This window comes from Lethenteron reissneri, unplaced genomic scaffold (genome assembly GCF_015708825.2).
Source record: "Lethenteron reissneri isolate LAM-NWPU_2019-01 unplaced genomic scaffold, ASM1570882v1 scaffold_1845, whole genome shotgun sequence".
NCBI classification, from domain to species: domain Eukaryota; kingdom Metazoa; phylum Chordata; class Hyperoartia; order Petromyzontiformes; family Petromyzontidae; genus Lethenteron; species Lethenteron reissneri.
The window spans coordinates 644056-665956 of NW_026891603.1; the positions used below are offsets into that span (position 1 = coordinate 644056).

General features: G+C 52.3%; 1 protein-coding gene across 1 annotated transcript in view; it reads left to right on the forward strand.

Moving 5' to 3' along the window:
- Nucleotides 1–19983: 19983 nt before the first annotated feature.
- LOC133339344 (uncharacterized) overlaps nucleotides 19984–21901 on the forward strand; it is a gene marked incomplete at its 3' end in the record, with an annotated part of 44195 nt that continues 42277 nt past the window's right edge. The window contains exons 1-2 of the mRNA XM_061547471.1: nucleotides 19984–20116; nucleotides 20427–20696. Coding sequence (XP_061403455.1) covers nucleotides 20047–20116; nucleotides 20427–20696 — 340 coding nt within the window. The remainder of the gene's footprint in view (nucleotides 20117–20426; nucleotides 20697–21901) is intronic.

Sequence of the window (21901 nt, forward strand, 5' to 3'; positions counted from 1 at the left end):
GTGCCCGCCCCAGCCTAAGCCTCTCATTCGCCTTTTGGCGGAGCTCAGAATTTTGCACGGCCGCTTCCCGCGCCTCTGTTAATTTCCCGATGTTAAATTTAACGTGGTCGGACAATTTAGACATCACCTGAGGCGCCGAGAGCTTCAGCTGAGTCGTCACAGGTGGGTTAGCCTCGCGGCCATACATTAAAAAAAGGTGAAAATCCGGTGGCCGCATGGGGAGCCATCCTGTAGGCTTGCAACACACCCGCAATGCGAAGGTCCCAATCTGTCTGGGATTCCGATACCTGCTGGGACAGCATGGACGTGATAGTCCGATGCAGCCGTTCCACCATCCTGTCAGTTTGTGGGTGATATGGGGAGGTCGCACACCTCGCGGAGGAGTTTCCCCGAAAATGTTTTACCCTGGTCAGTCAGCAGCCATTCCGGAGCACCCTTGTCGAGGACGTAGCCCTGGACAAAGGCCTCCGCGACGGCTGCTGCCGACTGGTTGGCCAGGGGCCAGGCCATGGGCCATCTCATGAAGTATTCGACCCCTGTCAATAAGTACCTATTTCCCCTGGGTGTAGCGGGAAATGGCCCGAGAATATCCAGAGCAACGAGCTCGTTAATCCGGGAAACCTTTATGGACTGCAGCGGAGGGTTGGACCCCCTCGCTGGTGGCTTCCGCTGCGCGCATTGAGTGCATGACCCCAGGAGATCCCCCACGTCCTTTGCCATGCCCGGCCAGAAGAAATCGAGCTGGAGCATGGCAAGGGTCTTGTGAATCCCCAAGTGCAGGAGCCGCTCATGCGCAGCCCACACCACTTTACCCCTCAATGCTGCAGGCACCACCAGCCATTGGCGGCGGGATTTCCCGTCGCAGTGCATTAAAAGCCCCTGGAACAACCCCCACGAGTCAATGTTCGCCGCCCCCTGACCAACCCCCCCGATGCGACGGCGCAGAGCGAGGAGGGAGGTGTCCTCCATTTGGAGGCGTCCCCACTCCGCAACGGACAACCCCAGCAAGGAATCCCTCCCTTCTTGCTCGATAGGACCCGAAGTTGAAGGCGCATCGGCGGCGGCCACAAGGACCGAATCCGTGGTCATGTTCGGGGGCCTACAACGCCCCGAACCCGAGAGGCAAGCGCACTCCGAAGTGGGCGGCAACCGCGACAGAGCGTCAGCGTTCGTGTGGCGGACGCCCTTACGATATGTGGTGACAAAGTCGTAGTCTTGGAGAATCTCCAACCATCGAGACAACTGTCCCGATGGTTGTTGAATCCGCAGGGCGTACTGCAGCGCCGCATGATCTGTACGGACGGTGAAACGTCGACCGTACAGATACGGGCGGTACTGCTGAATGAAATAAACGATCGCCAATAGTTCACGACGGGTAAAGCAGTACCGTTGTTCCGCCGGAGACAACACCCGACTACCGTAAGCCACCACATGCTCTACGCCACCAATGAGCTGGGACAGCACGCCCCCAATGCCCGTGTTACTTGCGTCTGTATCGAGCAAGAAGGGTTGTGAGAAATCGGGATAATTCAACGGCGGAGCCCCCACCAGGGCATCCCGGAGGGAGCGAAAAGCAGCCTCCTCCTCCGGCCCCCAACGAAACCTGACTCCCTTGGACATCAAGGCATGCAAGGGTTTCGCGATCGTAGTGAAGTCAGCCACAAACCGTCAGTAGTACGACGCGAACCCAATGAAACTCCTGACCTCCCCCACCGAGGTGGGAGTCGGCCAGGATTTGACGCATTCCGTTTTGGCAGGATCGGTGGATATCCCCGAGCGACCAACAATATGACCCAAATACCGCACCGATTCGCGGAGCAAATGGCACTTCTGCGGTTTAAATTTCAAATTGGCATCCCGCATTTTGAGAAAAACAGCACGCAACCTCTGGAGGTGTTCATCGAATGTTTTGCTAAAGACAATGACATCGTCCAAGTAAATTAAACACGAATCCCATTGCAAGCCCGTCAAGACCAGTTCCATTAACCGCTGAAAAATTGCCGGCGCAGAATGTAAGCCCATCGGCAAGCGGTTAAATTGGAAAAGGCCGTGCGGTGTACGGAAAGCCGTCTTAGGTTTAGATTCGTCATCCAGAGGAAGCTGCCAGAATCCAGAAAGTAAATCCAGGGTGGAAAAGAATCGCGCCCCCGCCAAGGCATCAAGCGACTCATCCATTCGAGGAAGCGGGTACGCGTCGGCTACTGAAATTTTGTTCAACCGGCGAAAGTCGACACAAAACCGCAGTGAGCCGTCGTGTTTTTTCACCAAAACGATCGGTGCGCCCCACGGGCTGTTGGAAGGGGATATGATATCGGCGGCTAGCATGTCGTCAACGGCCGATTTGACATGATCCTTTTCGGCGGGACTCAACCGAAAGGGATTTTGGCGGATTGGCGCGCTGTCACCCGTGTCAATGTGGTGTCGCAGCAATTTAGTACAACCAATATCAAATTTGTGTCGACTAAAAACGTCGGCAAACTCTTTCAGGAGAACTCGCAGCCTCTCACGCTGTGAGTCGGACAGGTCCACTGATCCCGCGCAAAGCTCATCCAGCCATCCGTCATCACAGTCCGAATGTGGTCGCGACGGAGGATCGGTGCTCACCTGACCCACGAGAAGTTCCTCATAGGGTGCCGGCGTTGCGTGTGCAACCACGGTCCCTTGAGGAACCACGGCCGTTCGCGATCCCACATTAAGGACTGCAATGAAGGGGTCCCCATCCCCTTTCACCATGGTCTGAGCCGCTATCAAATCGGGTCCATTGACCCCGGCTCGAGATGGTCCCAACAAGACCCCCCGATCCGCAACCCCTTCAGCAAACGGCCGACGTAACCTAAGAGGGACGAGCATCTGAGCTCCCGGGGGTACGCGTACAGTTCTCGCCACGAGCGCCTGCACAGTCGCAAATGCCCGACGCTCCGTGGCGGGGGAAGACAAAAATGTTACAAGTCGGCCCGACGGGAGTTCGATGCACCCCTGGTCGATCAATATACGGATAGGCATTTTGTCCAAGAAATCCGTCCCCAACAGGCACGGAACCGCCAGCGAGGAGAAAACCAATACAGGCCCGGATAATTTAATGTCCCCAATGCAAATTTTGGCGCGGATCTGCCCAATGATGCCCAGCGAGCCCCCGTTAGCAGCATAGCATGGCACGTCAACGGGGAGCAAAGGACGGCTTTGAACGGGAAGGATGTTATAAATCAAATCAGATATAATGGTCGCTGATGCTCCCGTGTCAATTAAAATCCGCACCTCAACCCCATCTATGTGACCGACCACGACCGACGACCCCGCCGACGCTGCAACGACATGATGGGCGAGCTCCGACCACTGGCCCGGTTGGAGCGCTCGCCGCATCTCAGAACAATCTGACGCAACGCCCGACAAATTTCGAGCCGTGTATGTTTCAGCGAATGAGTGTGTGACAGATGTGTGCACGGGCCAAACGTGTGAGGTGCCACGACTCGCCATATTTCTTTGCTGGAGCTTGGGTGGAGGCGGCGCGGCGTCCTGACGAGGTGTTGCCCCGCGCTGACGAGGAGCCCGGCATCTTGAAGCCACGTGGCCTTGAAGGCCACAGTTGTAGCAGCGTGTGAGCGCCCCGGATGGCCTGGGCTGCTCCTGGCGGCTCGGTCCGTTCCGAGCCTGTGGTCCCGCAGATCTCCATTCCCCCCGCCGCTCCACCCCGCAGACCTCCTCCGATGGGAGAGCGGGAGCCGCCATGGCATGGCCGGCCACCCCCTTGGCGGCCTTGCGACGCAGGGAACGCAAGCCCCCGTGGATGTGGCGCGCGACCAGCAAGGAAGACATCTCTGTGTCGTCCTGAGCCAAGACGGCGACGTCCAGCTCGTCCGCGAGTAGCAACAGCTTTTCTGCCACCATAGCGTCCACTCCCTCCTCGTCCATCCGCGGAAAAGCTGCCTTCGCCAGGGCCAGGAGAGCCATCCGGAAAGCCAGAGGCGATTCGGTGGCGCCCCGATGACGATCGTGGAACAGCTGCCTGCAGTCCGAAGGCGGGCCGTAGACAGCGGACAGCAGCTGCAGCGCCAAGTGCAGCGTGGCGTGCTTTTCCTTAGGCGCCGAGGTGAGGGTAGCCAGGGCGTCGTTGTCCAGCATCGCCGGCAGCGCGCGTAGTGCTTCGGCGTCCGTCCAGTTCGCCATCTCCTGATGAGCGATGAACCGTCTCTTGAAGCCGCCCCAGTCCCCGTCCGCGCCCACGAATTCTTTGAGAGGCGGCAGTCGCTGCTGTAACGCTACGTCCGTGGCTGCGGATCGCGCTCCGTCGTTCCCGGCGCTCTGTACAGTGTGGGCGGGCTGCGCGTATGGCATCGCCGGTCACTCCGTTGTTGACGCGCTGGCCGGTGTTGATGATGTCATGGCTTCTGCTTGGCCCTCGGCGGTCACCTGACGCGGGCCGGCCCCGCCCTCTGCACCCACTGTAGCGATGGCGGGAAATTTGACCGCGAGCCGCGTCAGAGTGGCGGGAAATGGCGCCGCGCGTCGGCTGCCGTCGTCGTCCCGCGCAGCCGCTCCAGCCCCCAGCTGCGTGATCTCCTCCAACGTGGCGGCCGCAGCGTAGAGCAGCTCCGCCAGGCGGGAGTGAGCCAGCCGAAGTCCCTCGGCCGACGCATCCCACCCTTCCTGTCGTAGCGGCGCGGGTGTACTCGGCCCCGGCTGCTCGGATCCGACCTCGGCCATCTCTGGTGCCGAGTCAGCCGAGGTGTCCTCCATCTCCGACTCCCTGGTACGTGTCGTCCTTCGTGTGTCCATTGTTGCACGATCACTTCTGACCCCAGATGTAGTAAGTTGCAAGAGGCTTTGACGACGGGGTCGGAGGCACACTAATTTATTAATACCAACTTGTGCACAGTAATGGGTACACACAGCACTTGAAGGGGTATCATCCCCTTCATTCGCCTAACAGGGAGACACCACGTCTAACCCCGCTAACCTACGCCCGAGTCCTCCACTACGGAGCTAGGGGAGGCTACCTATCCCAGCCCTGGTCAAGCTGGGATCCCGGCACCCTGAGTCTCCAGACCGGCTCTTATAAGAACGTCAGTCTGGGCTCTCGGGGCCACGCCACCGGCTTGCCCTGGTCGGCCCTGACAAGGACAGCGAGCCAGGGGAGCTCCGGGGCCTATTCTAGCTGGTCTTCACTCTTCGCTGGTTAAAGCTAATACTCGACCTCGAGCCCTCCGGCTCACCACCTTTTATAGCACTCGGCCCCCGGGAGGGGCCCGTGGGGGATTCAGGTGCGGACGTCGGTGTGAGCACCTCCTCTGTGTACGGCCCTAACCACGCCCCTTGTGCTTGTTACCCATCCGTGCCCATACATCTACACAATTACACCTCTACAAATACAAGGAGGCTTCTCTGGAGGCAATATGTTTATTCTTCAACTAGCGGTAAGTACCCGGCGTTTCCCGGGCGAAAAAGGCAGCATAACACAGCCGATGAAAACATAATGGCGCTCGACTGATTTGGAGTGAGAGCTCTGGTGTTAAACCGGAGCCTGTCATGAGCACACTGGGCAGGTATGGGAATCTCTCCAATCTCTCCACAACTGCGGCATCAGCAATTGTGAGTTGTGGGAGTGCATTGTCCGATGGTACAAAATACCCAGGCAGGTGCTTAGTTTTGGTGAGGCCGATGGTAAGGCCCCACCTCTTAGTGGCAAGCTCCAGGTTCTGCAGCAGTGCCTCCAACTCCTCCTCTGAGTGAGCAGAGCATCAGCACACGTAACATGCTTGAGCAATAGGGAGCCATACCTTGATAGCACTCGGGCATCGATCAGCCTCCCAAGGTATTTGTACCATATGGTAATTCCTCCGGTACAACCATTGAAGGCTTCGCGAAGTACGTGGTCAAAAGAACTGTTAAATAATGTGGGAGCCAGAGGACATCCCTGTCACACCCCAAGGTGTAGAGGGAATGGCTGTGACTGACGGCCACGTAGTTTGACGTGAGGCCGCTCACCATCATGAAGGTCCTTAAGGATCGTGAGCAAAGGGTGAGGGACTCCGAAAGTATGAAGAATAACCCAGAGGCCAGGCCTACTGATGGTATCATAGGCATTGAGCAGGTCAATAACACACATACATTGGTAGTGCTCGACTTGACACGATAGCTTCTTGCTTTTCCTCTTCCTTTATTTCACCAATACCGATCAACATTCCTCCAGCTAACACCGATCAACGTTTCTTTCGCGCGTTCTCCGCTCGCTCGCCGCGTTCCACCGGCATCGCTCGCTCCCCATCACTCCTCCTTCGACTCACCTCTCCCCTCTCCCCGTCACACTCAGCTGCTCTTTATTGGCTCTCCCGTCACACTCAGCCGTATCTTTATCCGCTTCTCCGCTACTCTCCAGCCACTCTCTGCTGGCTTTGCCGTCACACTCCAGCCGCTTCTGCTGGCTTCTCCATTTCTACCTTATGCTTCTCCACTTCTACCATCTGCTTCTCCACTGCTACCATACACTTCTCTACCGCTACCGTACATTTTTCTACTGCTACCGCACACATCTCTATTCCCTCTGGCTCCGCTGCTTCGGCTCTCACATCCTTCTCCACTCTCAGGCGTGAACTCCCGTCTGCTTCGAAACCCCTTCTCTTTATCCCCCAGCCAATGAATCCAATCAATCGGTGCCATCCCCCGCGACACCCGTCGCCCCTTAGCCCCCACTGGCACCCGCCGTGTTTTCCCAGACAATGCGGCGCCACTTAGCGACAACAACAACTTCTTGGCCAATCAACGCCCTCCATCCTTAATTGCTCCCTGCCACCTGCTACCGTCCTCAGACAGCATGGCCCCACATCTCGACTACAACAACTCCCAGCCAATCAGCGCCCTGTGTCCTTATTTGCTCCCTACCCGTTTCCGGCCCTCTCCTCACGCCTAGCAACAACAACACCTCGAACTCGTTTGCTCCCACTGTATGCCATGCGCGCGTACGCCGACTTCAGCATGTAGCGCGTATCTCAGGCACTACACATTCACTCACACGCACAGATGGACCTACAGACACGCAGAAAAATGGACTTACACTGACTCACATGGAGCCACGCTCACAAAGCGACTAACACACACGCCCATGGACTGACGCACACAGACATATCGACTCACACACACAAACACATGGACTTACACACACACATATGGACTCACACCCGCATAGACATCCACTTTAGGTACACACACATGGAGTTACACACACATATATCGAAGTACACACATACAGCGACTCACACACATCGACTCACACACAGACATATGTGGACTCACACATTAACATAAACACACATATGTACTTACACACACACATATCGACTAAGATACACACACATGGACTTACACACACATACATAGACTGACACACACATTGCCCTACACACACATACACATATGGACTGTGACACACAGACATCTACTTTAGATACACACACATAGATTAACACACACATAACGACTCACCCACACGCATTGACTTACACACACATCGAGTGATACAGGTAGACACACAGCAGTGCATACTGACTGTGGTGGTACCTGCTATGATTAGAGCAGTGCATACTGACTGTGGTGGTACCTGCTATGATTACAGCAGTGCATACTGACTGTGGTGGTACCTGCTTACACTACAGTAGTACATGCTGACTCTATCTATCTTATATATGTAGTAAGTATTCAGGAGGCTTGACGACGGGGTCGGAGGCACACTTATTTATTAACACCAACTTGTGCACAGTAACGGGTACACACAGTACTAAAGGGGATATCGTCCCCTTTACTCGGCTACAGGGAGACACAACATCTAACCCCGCTAACCTACGCCCAAGTCCTCCACTACGGAGCTAGGGGAGGCTACCTATCCCAGCCCTGGTCAAGCTGGGATCCCGGCACCCTGAGTCTCCAGACCGGCTCTTATAAGAACGTCAGTCTGGGCTCTCGGGGCCACGCCACCGGCTTGCCCTGGTCGGCCCTGACAAGGACAGCAAGCCAGGGGAGCTCCGGGGCCTATTCTAGCTGGTCTTCAGTCTTCGCTGGTTTAAGCTAATACTCGACCTCGAGCCCTCCGGCTCACCACCTTTTATAGTACTCGGCCCCCCGGGAGGGGCCCGTGGGGGATGCAGGTGCGGACGTCGGTGTGAGCACCTCCTCTGTGTACGGCTCTAACCACGCCCCTTGTGTTTGTTAGCCATCCGTGCCCATGCACAAATATACCTCTACATATATAAAGGCAAATTTGTGAATCTGTGTCTCTGTTCGAAATGTTTAGCATACAGTGATGGCGGGGAGGAGGCCGTGAAACACTCACTCATATCACATTGACTCACTCACACATCATACACTGACTCACTCACACATCATACACTGGGAGTGTCATGCTGCCAGCTATGGCTGTAAGTTTGGTCGTACATGTTATTACATCGTTTATTGTTAAATGAGAATCACAGTTCCTATGATGACTGTTGTTACATTGTTTGTCGCTTTATTTTGGTGATTTAGAAAACATATGGTTAATCTATCTTATGGTTGTTATTGTTTAACTTGCATCACACTGGGATTTGAGCACACAGCGTTGTAATACGTTATTTTTTTTATTTACTGGTTTATCCAGGATGTTTCTGTTGCGCGTCGTCGCTTCAAGACGATTTTAAAGTAATCTACAACTTTTGATTCCTTTGCGCGATTTAAAAAATTGATTCTTGTCATGCTCGGGTTTAATTTTAAATGAGTTTTATTTTCATTTGTATGTTATGTTTTTAAGTTTTCAGAAGTTTTAAAATCAATTTTTGCCCTGGGCAACGCTGGGTATTTCCCGCTAGTAGCAGTATATATCGACTCTATAGCACAAAGTCCTCACCAGACAGAGAGGCCTAGTCACGTGCAGAGCTCCTGGCCTTGCCTAGATTGCCCAGATGGGTGAGGCTGTGGGCTGGGCCGCTACCAGTCCCCCCACCCCCCCGCTACAATAATCCTGTACTTAGAGGCGTCTCCAGCCACGTGGCTGATGGCGCAGGAGACGCCCCACAACCCAACGTGGTCCCACTCTGTGACTACACCAACTGACCACGAGTCTCTTCCGGATCCCCCTTATATTCCCCTCGCACGTCATCCTGTCTCCACCCTTCACCACGCCCTTTCCGAACCTTCCAGATTACGCCCTTCGCTTCGCGTGCCTCCGGCTCCGCCCCTAGGTCCCGCGCCTGATCTTCCGGGCATCCGATTGGACCGGAGGTGGGCGGCGGACCTCCCCATACGCCCACATTACTGGGCCCCACCCCCAATACTCCGGGCGTCTGATTGGCCCAGAGCTGAGCGGCTAAACCTCACTCACGCTCGCGTAACATTTGTAATAAAAATAAATAAAATAACGGCCCTTTTCACCCAATATCCTAAGGAGGTTTATCTTCCTCCCTCGCGTGCCCTACACACTGGGAGAGCTGTCCACTAAGGGTCCTCCTGCTCGCAGGACCGAGGGAGGCTAACCTGACCTGACCCAGCCAGGGTCCTCGGGTCCGGCCTCCGGCTCCAGGTCTTCCAGGTGGCTTCTTGAGTCCTCGAGTGGACGACAAGTGCCGGGCCCGTTCAGGGACCCGGCTTTTATACACAGTCCCAGTTCACCCCGCCCCTAGCCACACCTTCCTTCTGGAATCTTCCCGAGGGACCTGGAGTGTGAAGTCATCCCTCAGACGCCTTCTTGGGGTCTGGGGTCTGTACCCCAGGGATTACCTGGGCCCAACGGCCCGACTTCATCTACCGAGCCGGCTCAGCCTCCATTCCGCCCCCTGTTGAGACGGGGCCAGTACTACCGGCTATGAATAGTGGCGATCGCGACCAACAATGCCACGACATATGTGAAATGGGCTCAATCAGGCGCACACCACTCTTGGGAGGCAAAACTATTTATTAATTAACTCAACTCTTAATAGACATAGGGTGGTGACCATCGGCCTATTCTAACTAATACACACCAGCACTCTTTAGCCACTGACTCTCAGGTACATGAGCGGAACTCAGCCAGGAGGCCTACTGGCTGGTTCGCTGACTGGAGGCTTGACTCTTCTCTGGATATGTCTTCACGATGCCTCTTCCATTCTTGACACGAACAGCCCCGAACATAGAAATGAGGCTGCTTATATGGGCCTCGGCGTGCCCAGGTTCCACCTGGTCACGCCTCCCTTCGAGAACCCTCTCGAAGCCCCTTGGCTGCCCACGTGCCCCCTGAGGTGCCCCGCGGGGCCCCGGCCCCCACTGAGTTTCGGTCCGGATTTCGGTCACGTGTGCGGCCGGGTTCACACAGAGTGCCACGGCCTCACACCACCCCCTGTTGCCTCACCCCCGGCCTCCCGAGTCCTCAACCAGCCCTGACGTCATTCCCACCTCCAGACGGGATGACGTCATGCGTGTGTGCGTAGACCCGCGGGGTAGTGACGCTCCCTCGCATAGTGACGTCACACGTGTGCGTGTGTATACATTCAGTAGTGACGCTGCCAGTCACTACATATGCATTGTCTTTGAAACTGATTGGTCCACACCAGAGACAGCTTTCTTTAGAGCCTTTTGGAATCCTCTGGTATAACACTGTTTGAGACTAGGCTCTAAGGAAAGCTGTCTCTGTTGTGGACCAATCAGTTTCAAAGACAATGCATAAATTGTCAGAGCATGTTTTTGTTTGTATTTTCACCACAAGTGTCTGTGGTTAATGCAGACACGATTCTTTGCAAAAGGTTTCAGTTTGGTGTTTTAACATCTTAACACCTGTTTTGTTACTCTTTGCCTCTTTCGGTAAATTCACGTAGGTAGAAAAATTAAATAAAAATAATATATCACGACGTTTCGATTGCAACACAAGCGATCGTCCTCAGGTGGAAAAAATAATCCAGTAGTGGAACTGCTGAACCAGACAAAAGAGTAAAAACGTATTCTTGTATTTTGACACAGGCAAAGGATGTTCGTAGTGTATTGTAGTGTATAGTATAGTGTATAGTAGTGAAGTGTATAGTAGTGTAGTGTGTAATAGTGTAGTGTATAGTGTAGTGTATAGTGTAGTGTATAGTGTAGTATATAGTAGTGTAGTATATAGTGTAGTGTATAGTGTAGTGTATAGTGTAGTATATAATAGTGTAGTGTATAGTGTAGTATATAGTGTAGTATATAGTAGTGTAGTATATAGTGTAGTATATAGTGTAGTGCATAGTGTATACCCACGGTTCTCACCTCTCATGGTACTCACCATACCCACTGTACTCACCATACCCACTGTACTCACCACACTCACTGTACTCACCATACCCACTGTACTCACCATACCCACTGTACTAACCACACTCACTGTACTCACCATACCCACTGTACTCACCATACCCACTGTACTCACCATACCCACTGTACTCACCACACTCACTGTACTCACCATACCCACTGTACTCACCATACCCACTGTACTCACCACACTCACTGTACTCACCACACCCACTGTACTCACCATACTCACTGTACTCACCATACCCACTGTACTCACCACACTCACTGTACTCACCATACCCACTGTACTCACAACACTCACTGTACTCACCACACTCACTGTACTCACCACACTCACTGTACTCACCATACCCACTGTACTCACCACACTCACTGTACTCACCATACCCACTGTACTCACCATACCCACTGTACTCACCATACCCACTGTACTCACCACACTCACTGTACTCACCACACTCACTGTACTCACCGCACTCACTGTACTCACCATACTCACTGTACTCACCATACTCACTGTACTCACCATACCCACTGTACTCACCACACTCACTGTACTCACCACACTCACTGTACTCACCACACCCACTGTACTCACCACACTCACTGTACTCACCATACCCACTGTACTCACCATACCCACTGTACTCACCATACCCACTGTACTCACCATACCCACTGTACTCACCACACCCACTGTACTCACCATACTCACTGTACTCACCATACCCACTGTACTCACCATACTCACTGTACTCACCACACTCACTGTACTCACCATACCCACTGTACTCACCATACTCACTGTACTCACCATACCCACTGTACTCACCATACTCACTGTACTCACCACACTCACTGTACTCACCATACCCACTGTACTCACCACACTCACTGTACTCACCATACCCACTGTACTCACCATACCCACTGTACTCACCACACTCACTGTACTCACCACACTCACTGTACTCACCATACCCACTGTACTCACCACACTCACTGTACTCACCACACTCACTGTACTCACCATACCCACTGTACTCACCATACCCACTGTACTCACCACACTCACTGTACTCACCATACTCACTGTACTCACCACACTCACTGTACTCACCATACCCACTGTACTCACCATACCCACTGTACTCACCACACTCACTGTACTCACCACACCCACTGTACTCACCATACCCACTGTACTCACCACACCCACTGTAGTCACCACACTCACTGTACTCACCATACCCACTGTACTCACCACACCCACTGTAGTCACCACACCCACTGTACTCACCACACTCACTGTACTCACCACACTCACTGTACTCACCATACCCACTGTACTCACCACACTCACTGTACTCACCACACTCACTCTACTCACCACACTCACTGTACTCACCACACTCACTGTACTCACCACACCCACTGTACTCACCACACTCACTGTACTCACCACACCCACTGTACTCACCACACTCACTGTACTCACCACACTCACTGTACTCACCATACTCACTGTACTCACCACACCCACTGTAATCACCATACCCACTGTACTCACCACACCCACTGTAGTCACCACACCCACTGTACTGACCACACTCACTGTACTCACCACACTCACTGTACTCACCATACCCACTGTACTCACCACACCCACTGTAGTCACCACACCCACTGTACTGACCACACTCACTGTACTCACCATACCCACTGTACTCACCATACTCACTGTACTCACCACACTCACTGTACTCACCATACTCACTGTACTCACCACACCCACTGTACTCACCATACCCACTGTACTCACCACACCCACTGTAGTCACCACACCCACTGTACTGACCACACTCACTGTACTCACCACACTCACTGTACTCACCATACCCACTGTACTCACCACACTCACTGTACTCACCATACCCACTGTACTCACCATACTCACTGTACTCACCACACTCACTGTACTCACCATACTCACTGTACTCACCACACTCACTGTACTCACCACACTCACTGTACTCACCACACTCACTGTACTCACCATACCCACTGTACTCACCACACCCACTGTAGTCACCATACCCAATGTATTCACCATACTCACTGTACTCACCATACACACTGTACTCACCATACCCACTGTACTCACCATACCCACTGTACTCACCACACTCACTGTACTCACCATACCCACTGTACTCACCATACTCACTGTACTCACCATACCCACTGTACTCACCATACCCACTGTACTCACCACACTCACTGTACTCACCACACTCACTGTACTCACCACACTCACTGTACTCACAACACTCACTGTACTCACCACACTCACTGTACTCACCACACTCACTGTACTCACCATACCCACTGTACTCACCACACTCACTGTACTCACCATACCCACTGTACTCACCACACTCACTGTACTCACCACACTCACTGTACTCACCACACTCACTGTACTCACCATACTCACTGTACTCACCACACTCACTGTACTCACCACACTCACTGTACTCACCACACTCACTGTACTCACCATACCCACTGTACTCACCACACCCACTGTAGTCACCATACCCACTGTACTCACCATACTCACTGTACTCACCATACACACTGTACTCACCATACCCACTGTACTCACCATACCCACTGTACTCACCACACTCACTGTACTCACCATACCCACTGTACTCACCATACTCACTGTACTCACCATACCCACTGTACTCACCATACCCACTGTACTCACCACACTCACTGTACTCACCACACTCACTGTACTCACCACACTCACTGTACTCACCACACTCACTGTACTCACCATACTCACTGTACTCACCACACCCACTGTACTCACCATACCCACTGTACTCACCACACCCACTGTAGTCACCACACCCACTGTACTGACCACACTCACTGTACTCACCACACTCACTGTACTCACCATACCCACTGTACTCACCACACTCACTGTACTCACCATACCCACTGTACTCACCATACTCACTGTACTCACCACACTCACTGTACTCACCATACTCACTGTACTCACCACACCCACTGTACTCACCATACCCACTGTACTCACCACACCCACTGTAGTCACCACACCCACTGTACTGACCACACTCACTGTACTCACCACACTCACTGTACTCACCATACCCACTGTACTCACCACACTCACTGTACTCACCATACCCACTGTACTCACCATACTCACTGTACTCACCACACTCACTGTACTCACCACACTCACTGTACTCACCACACTCACTGTACTCACCACACCCACTGTACTCACCACACTCACTGTACTCACCACACTCACTGTACTCACCATACTCACTGTACTCACCACACCCACTGTACTCACCATACCCACTGTACTCACCACACCCACTGTAGTCACCACACCCACTGTACTGACCACACTCACTGTACTCACCACACTCACTGTACTCACCATACCCACTGTACTCACCACACTCACTGTACTCACCATACCCACTGTACTCACCATACTCACTGTACTCACCACACTCACTGTACTCACCATACTCACTGTACTCACCACACCCACTGTACTCACCATACCCACTGTACTCACCACACCCACTGTAGTCACCACACCCACTGTACTGACCACACTCACTGTACTCACCACACTCACTGTACTCACCATACCCACTGTACTCACCACACTCACTGTACTCACCATACCCACTGTACTCACCATACTCACTGTACTCACCACACTCACTGTACTCACCATACTCACTGTACTCACCACACTCACTGTACTCACCACACTCACTGTACTCACCACACTCACTGTACTCACCATACCCACTGTACTCACCACACCCACTGTAGTCACCATACCCACTGTATTCACCATACTCACTGTACTCACCATACACACTGTACTCACCATACCCACTGTACTCACCATACCCACTGTACTCACCACACTCACTGTACTCACCATACCCACTGTACTCACCACACTCACTGTACTCACCATACCCACTGTACTCACCATACTCACTGTACTCACCATACCCACTGTACTCACCATACCCACTGTACTCACCACACTCACTGTACTCACCACACTCACTGTACTCACCACACTCACTGTACTCACAACACTCACTGTACTCACCACACTCACTGTACTCACCACACTCACTGTACTCACCACACCCACTGTACTCACCACACTCACTGTACTCACCACACTCACTGTACTCACCATACCCACTGTACTCACCACACTCACTGTACTCACCACACTCACTGTACTCACCACACTCACTGTACTCACCACACCCACTGTACTCACCACACTCACTGTACTCACCACACTCACTGTACTCACCATACTCACTGTACTCACCACACCCACTGTACTCACCATACCCACTGTACTCACCACACCCACTGTAGTCACCACACCCACTGTACTGACCACACTCACTGTACTCACCACACTCACTGTACTCACCATACCCACTGTACTCACCACACTCACTGTACTCACCATACCCACTGTACTCACCATACTCACTGTACTCACCACACTCACTGTACTCACCATACTCACTGTACTCACCACACCCACTGTACTCACCATACCCACTGTACTCACCACACCCACTGTAGTCACCACACCCACTGTACTGACCACACTCACTGTACTCACCACACTCACTGTACTCACCATACCCACTGTACTCACCACACTCACTGTACTCACCATACCCACTGTACTCACCATACTCACTGTACTCACCACACTCACTGTACTCACCATACTCACTGTACTCACCACACTCACTGTACTCACCACACTCACTGTACTCACCACACTCACTGTACTCACCATACCCACTGTACTCACCACACCCACTGTAGTCACCATACCCAATGTATTCACCATACTCACTGTACTCACCATACACACTGTACTCACCATACCCACTGTACTCACCATACCCACTGTACTCACCACACTCACTGTACTCACCATACCCACTGTACTCACCATACTCACTGTACTCACCATACCCACTGTACTCACCATACCCACTGTACTCACCACACTCACTGTACTCACCACACTCACTGTACTCACCACACTCACTGTACTCACAACACTCACTGTACTCACCACACTCACTGTACTCACCACACTCACTGTACTCACCATACCCACTGTACTCACCACACTCACTGTACTCACCATACCCACTGTACTCACCACACTCACTGTACTCACCACACTCACTGTACTCACCACACTCACTGTACTCACCATACTCACTGTACTCACCACACTCACTGTACTCACCACACCCACTGTAGTCACCATACCCACTGTACTCACCATACTCACTGTACTCACCATACACACTGTACTCACCATACCCACTGTACTCACCATACCCACTGTACTCACCACACTCACTGTACTCACCATACCCACTGTACTCACCATACTCACTGTACTCACCATACCCACTGTACTCACCATACCCACTGTACTCACCACACTCACTGTACTCACCACACTCACTGTACTCACCACACTCACTGTACTCACCACACTCACTGTACTCACCATACTCACTGTACTCACCACACCCACTGTACTCACCATACCCACTGTACTCACCACACCCACTGTAGTCACCACACCCACTGTACTGACCACACTCACTGTACTCACCACACTCACTGTACTCACCATACCCACTGTACTCACCACACTCACTGTACTCACCATACCCACTGTACTCACCATACTCACTGTACTCACCACACTCACTGTACTCACCATACTCACTGTACTCACCACACCCACTGTACTCACCATACCCACTGTACTCACCACACCCACTGTAGTCACCACACCCACTGTACTGACCACACTCACTGTACTCACCACACTCACTGTACTCACCATACCCACTGTACTCACCACACTCACTGTACTCACCATACCCACTGTACTCACCATACTCACTGTACTCACCACACTCACTGTACTCACCACACTCACTGTACTCACCACACTCACTGTACTCACCACACCCACTGTACTCACCACACTCACTGTACTCACCACACTCACTGTACTCACCATACTCACTGTACTCACCACACCCACTGTACTCACCATACCCACTGTACTCACCACACCCACTGTAGTCACCACACCCACTGTACTGACCACACTCACTGTACTCACCACACTCACTGTACTCACCATACCCACTGTACTCACCACACTCACTGTACTCACCATACCCACTGTACTCACCATACTCACTGTACTCACCACACTCACTGTACTCACCATACTCACTGTACTCACCACACCCACTGTACTCACCATACCCACTGTACTCACCACACCCACTGTAGTCACCACACCCACTGTACTGACCACACTCACTGTACTCACCACACTCACTGTACTCACCATACCCACTGTACTCACCACACTCACTGTACTCACCATACCCACTGTACTCACCATACTCACTGTACTCACCACACTCACTGTACTCACCATACTCACTGTACTCACCACACTCACTGTACTCACCACACTCACTGTACTCACCACACTCACTGTACTCACCATACCCACTGTACTCACCACACCCACTGTAGTCACCATACCCACTGTATTCACCATACTCACTGTACTCACCATACACACTGTACTCACCATACCCACTGTACTCACCATACCCACTGTACTCACCACACTCACTGTACTCACCATACCCACTGTACTCACCACACTCACTGTACTCACCATACCCACTGTACTCACCATACTCACTGTACTCACCATACCCACTGTACTCACCATACCCACTGTACTCACCACACTCACTGTACTCACCACACTCACTGTACTCACCACACTCACTGTACTCACAACACTCACTGTACTCACCACACTCACTGTACTCACCACACTCACTGTACTCACCATACCCACTGTACTCACCACACTCACTGTACTCACCATACCCACTGTACTCACCACACTCACTGTACTCACCACACTCACTGTACTCACCACACTCACTGTACTCACCATACTCACTGTACTCACCACACTCACTGTACTCACCACACTCACTGTACTCACCACACTCACTGTACTCACCATACCCACTGTACTCACCACACCCACTGTAGTCACCATACCCACTGTACTCACCATACTCACTGTACTCACCATACACACTGTACTGACCATACCCACTGTACTCACCATACCCACTGTACTCACCACATTCACTGTACTCACCATACCCACTGTACTCACCATACTCACTGTACTCACCATACCCACTGTACTCACCATACCCACTGTACTCACCACACTCACTGTACTCACCACACTCACTGTACTCACCACACTCACTGTACTCACAACACTCACTGTACTCACCACACTCACTGTACTCACCACACTCACTGTACTCACCATACCCACTGTACTCACCACACTCACTGTACTCACCATACCCACTGTACTCACCACACTCACTGTACTCACCACACTCACTGTACTCACCACACCCACTGTACTCACCATACTCACTGTACTCACCATACCCACTGTACTCACCACACCCACTGTAGTCACCACACCCACTGTAGTCACCATACCCACTGTACTCACCATACCCACCGTGGGGAGCGGTGGTGTGGTAGCGGTTAGCGCCGCACCATGCTACGAATCCGGCGACTTCGAGTTCGATTCCCGATCACAGCCAACACCGGCGTTGATGATTACACTATGTAACACAATATTTGTTCCTGGGTAGTAAGTGTTATTTCGTAATTGCCTATGCCTAAAAAGTGTAGAAAATGACTACAAAAGATTTAGAAGTGAGTAGTTTTTCGAGATTGATCCTCCCTACAGAGAACTCTTGTCCGCCGTGGGCAGCCCCGCCTGTGGTAGTGCGTCTTGGTGTCTAACACATCTTTTGTAGTCATTTTTGTATTACTTTAGTATAAATACATTAAAATATTGATTAATATGTTGTTGTTTTCTAACTTTGTGTGAACGAAAAGACACACATTCGCCCGTTTTCTCCTTGAAAATAGGTACATTTTAAAATATCAATGTCCTGGTCACTAACGCAAGATTTGTCGGCAAAAATAGCGACTTTCTATACTTTTGAGGCATAAGCAATTAGGAAATAACACTTACTACCCAGGAAGAGTATTATCTGAATCTCTACCGGGCCTCCCCTAAGTCAACTCAGCCTCAAATGAGTACACCCCCCTCCCCGTGCAGTAGTGGTGTAGTAAAAATCGCCACTGAGACAAAGGCGGCCGGACGTGCGTGGTGCTGGCCACCCACCCCCTCTGTGTGTGCCACAGTGCGGGTAGCCTTCAATGGCTACTCGCTAACAGCACTTGACCCCCTTAGTCTTATAAGGCAATATGGGGGATATTTGTCTTTGTTTGTATACGTACGTGTGTGTGTGTATAGGTTGAAATGTTTATGTGTATGTGCGCTATTGGACACCTAGGTTCAATTGTTAATATTTACTCAGTATGAACGGAAACAGTTAACATATATTTCCATGCATTGCAAGCATCTATATAAGTCTGGATATTTCTCTAGCCCTTCGAGAACATCGATGGCATTCTCAACCCTCAGCTATCTAGCCCCTTCTGGAACATTATCTTGAGGTCGTGATGATGGTGGTGATGGTGGTGATGATGATAATGGTGGGATCTCTCTTCATCTTTACAACAGAGGTTGATGGTGAGTGTGCTGGTGGTGGTGATGGTGGTGGTGGTGAAGGTGCCACCCACTCATCCACCCACTCACACACTCACAAATCTACTCACCCACTCGGTCACCCACCCACCAAATCACCGACTCACTCACCCACTGATCACTCACTCACCCACCCACTTACTCATCCACCCACCCACGCACAGGGTTTGGCCACTTCCTCCGATATCTGAGGCTAGGCAATCGCCAAGCTCACACGCATCTCTCTCTTAGCCACTCAACCACCCATCCACTCACCCACTCACTCACCGGCCCACCCATCTTTGTCTCCCCACAGCCGCCTTGGTCTGCACTACTCCTTTCAGCGACAAGTTCAAGGACGTTTCCGCGTCCCCCGGCGGGATCCTCATCGGCGTTGGGAGCGACAGAGACGTCAAAATCTGGTCCAGTTGCTCTTGGCGATCGATGGGGGCGATGTTTGATCGGATATCGATCGGTGGCCGAGGTCGGGGTGCCGCAACGTCGAGTGGAGACCTCTACGCATGGGCGAGAACCGACGACTGGAACGTGTACTACTACCACGGATACGCGTGGTACCATGTGATGGGTGAGATGATGATTTGCTTCTGCCGCTGCTACTATTATTAGTACCACTACTGCAAGCAGATTATTTTTAAGTAATACGCCCACTCACTCACTCACCCACCCACCCACGCACCCATTCACCCATTCACTCACCCACTCACTCACCCACTCACCGACCCACCCACTAATCCACTCAGTCATTCATTCATCCACCCACTCACTCACTCACCTACTCACGCACTCACTAACCCAATCACTCACTCATCCACTCATCCACTCACCCACCCACCCACTTACCCATTCACCCATTCATTCACTCACCCACTCACTCACTCGTCCACTCACCCACTCACTCATCCACTAACCTATCCACTCACTCATTTTCCCATTCACTCACTCACCGACTCAGTCACTCACCTATTCACCGACCCACCCACTCATTCACCCACTCATACACTCACTCACTCATCCACCCACTCACCCACATACCCATTAACCCACCCACTCACTAACCCATTCACCCACTCATCCATTCACTCACTCACCCACTCACTCACTCACCCACTTACCCACGCACTCACCCAGTCACCCACTTATCCATTCACTCACTCATAAATTCACCCACATACCCATTAACCTACCCACTCACTCACCCACTCACTCACTCATTCACGCACCCACTTACCCACGCACTCACCCACTCACTAAACCACTCACACACTCAATCATTCATCTACTCACCCACTCACCCACCCACTCACTCATCCGCTCACTAACTCAACCACTCACCCACCCACCCGCTCACCCATTCATCCATTCCATCACTCACCCACTCACCCACTCACTCACCAACTCACCCACCCACCCACTTACCAACCCACTCACTTACCCGTCCGCTCACCCTTAATTGAATGAACACAGCTGTACCAATGATACTCACGCACTCGCTCACTAACCCAATCACTCACTCATCCACTCACTCGTCCACTAATTCACTCATCCACTCACCCCCCCACCCACTTACCCATTCACCCATTCACTCACTCACCCACTCACTCGCTCGTCCACTCACCCACTCACTCATCCACTCACTCACTCACTCACCCACGCACTCACCCACCCACCCGCTCACCCATTCACCCATTCACTCACTCACCCTCTCAGTCTCTCACCTACTCACACATTCACCCACCCTCCAACTCACCCACACACTCACCCACCCACTCA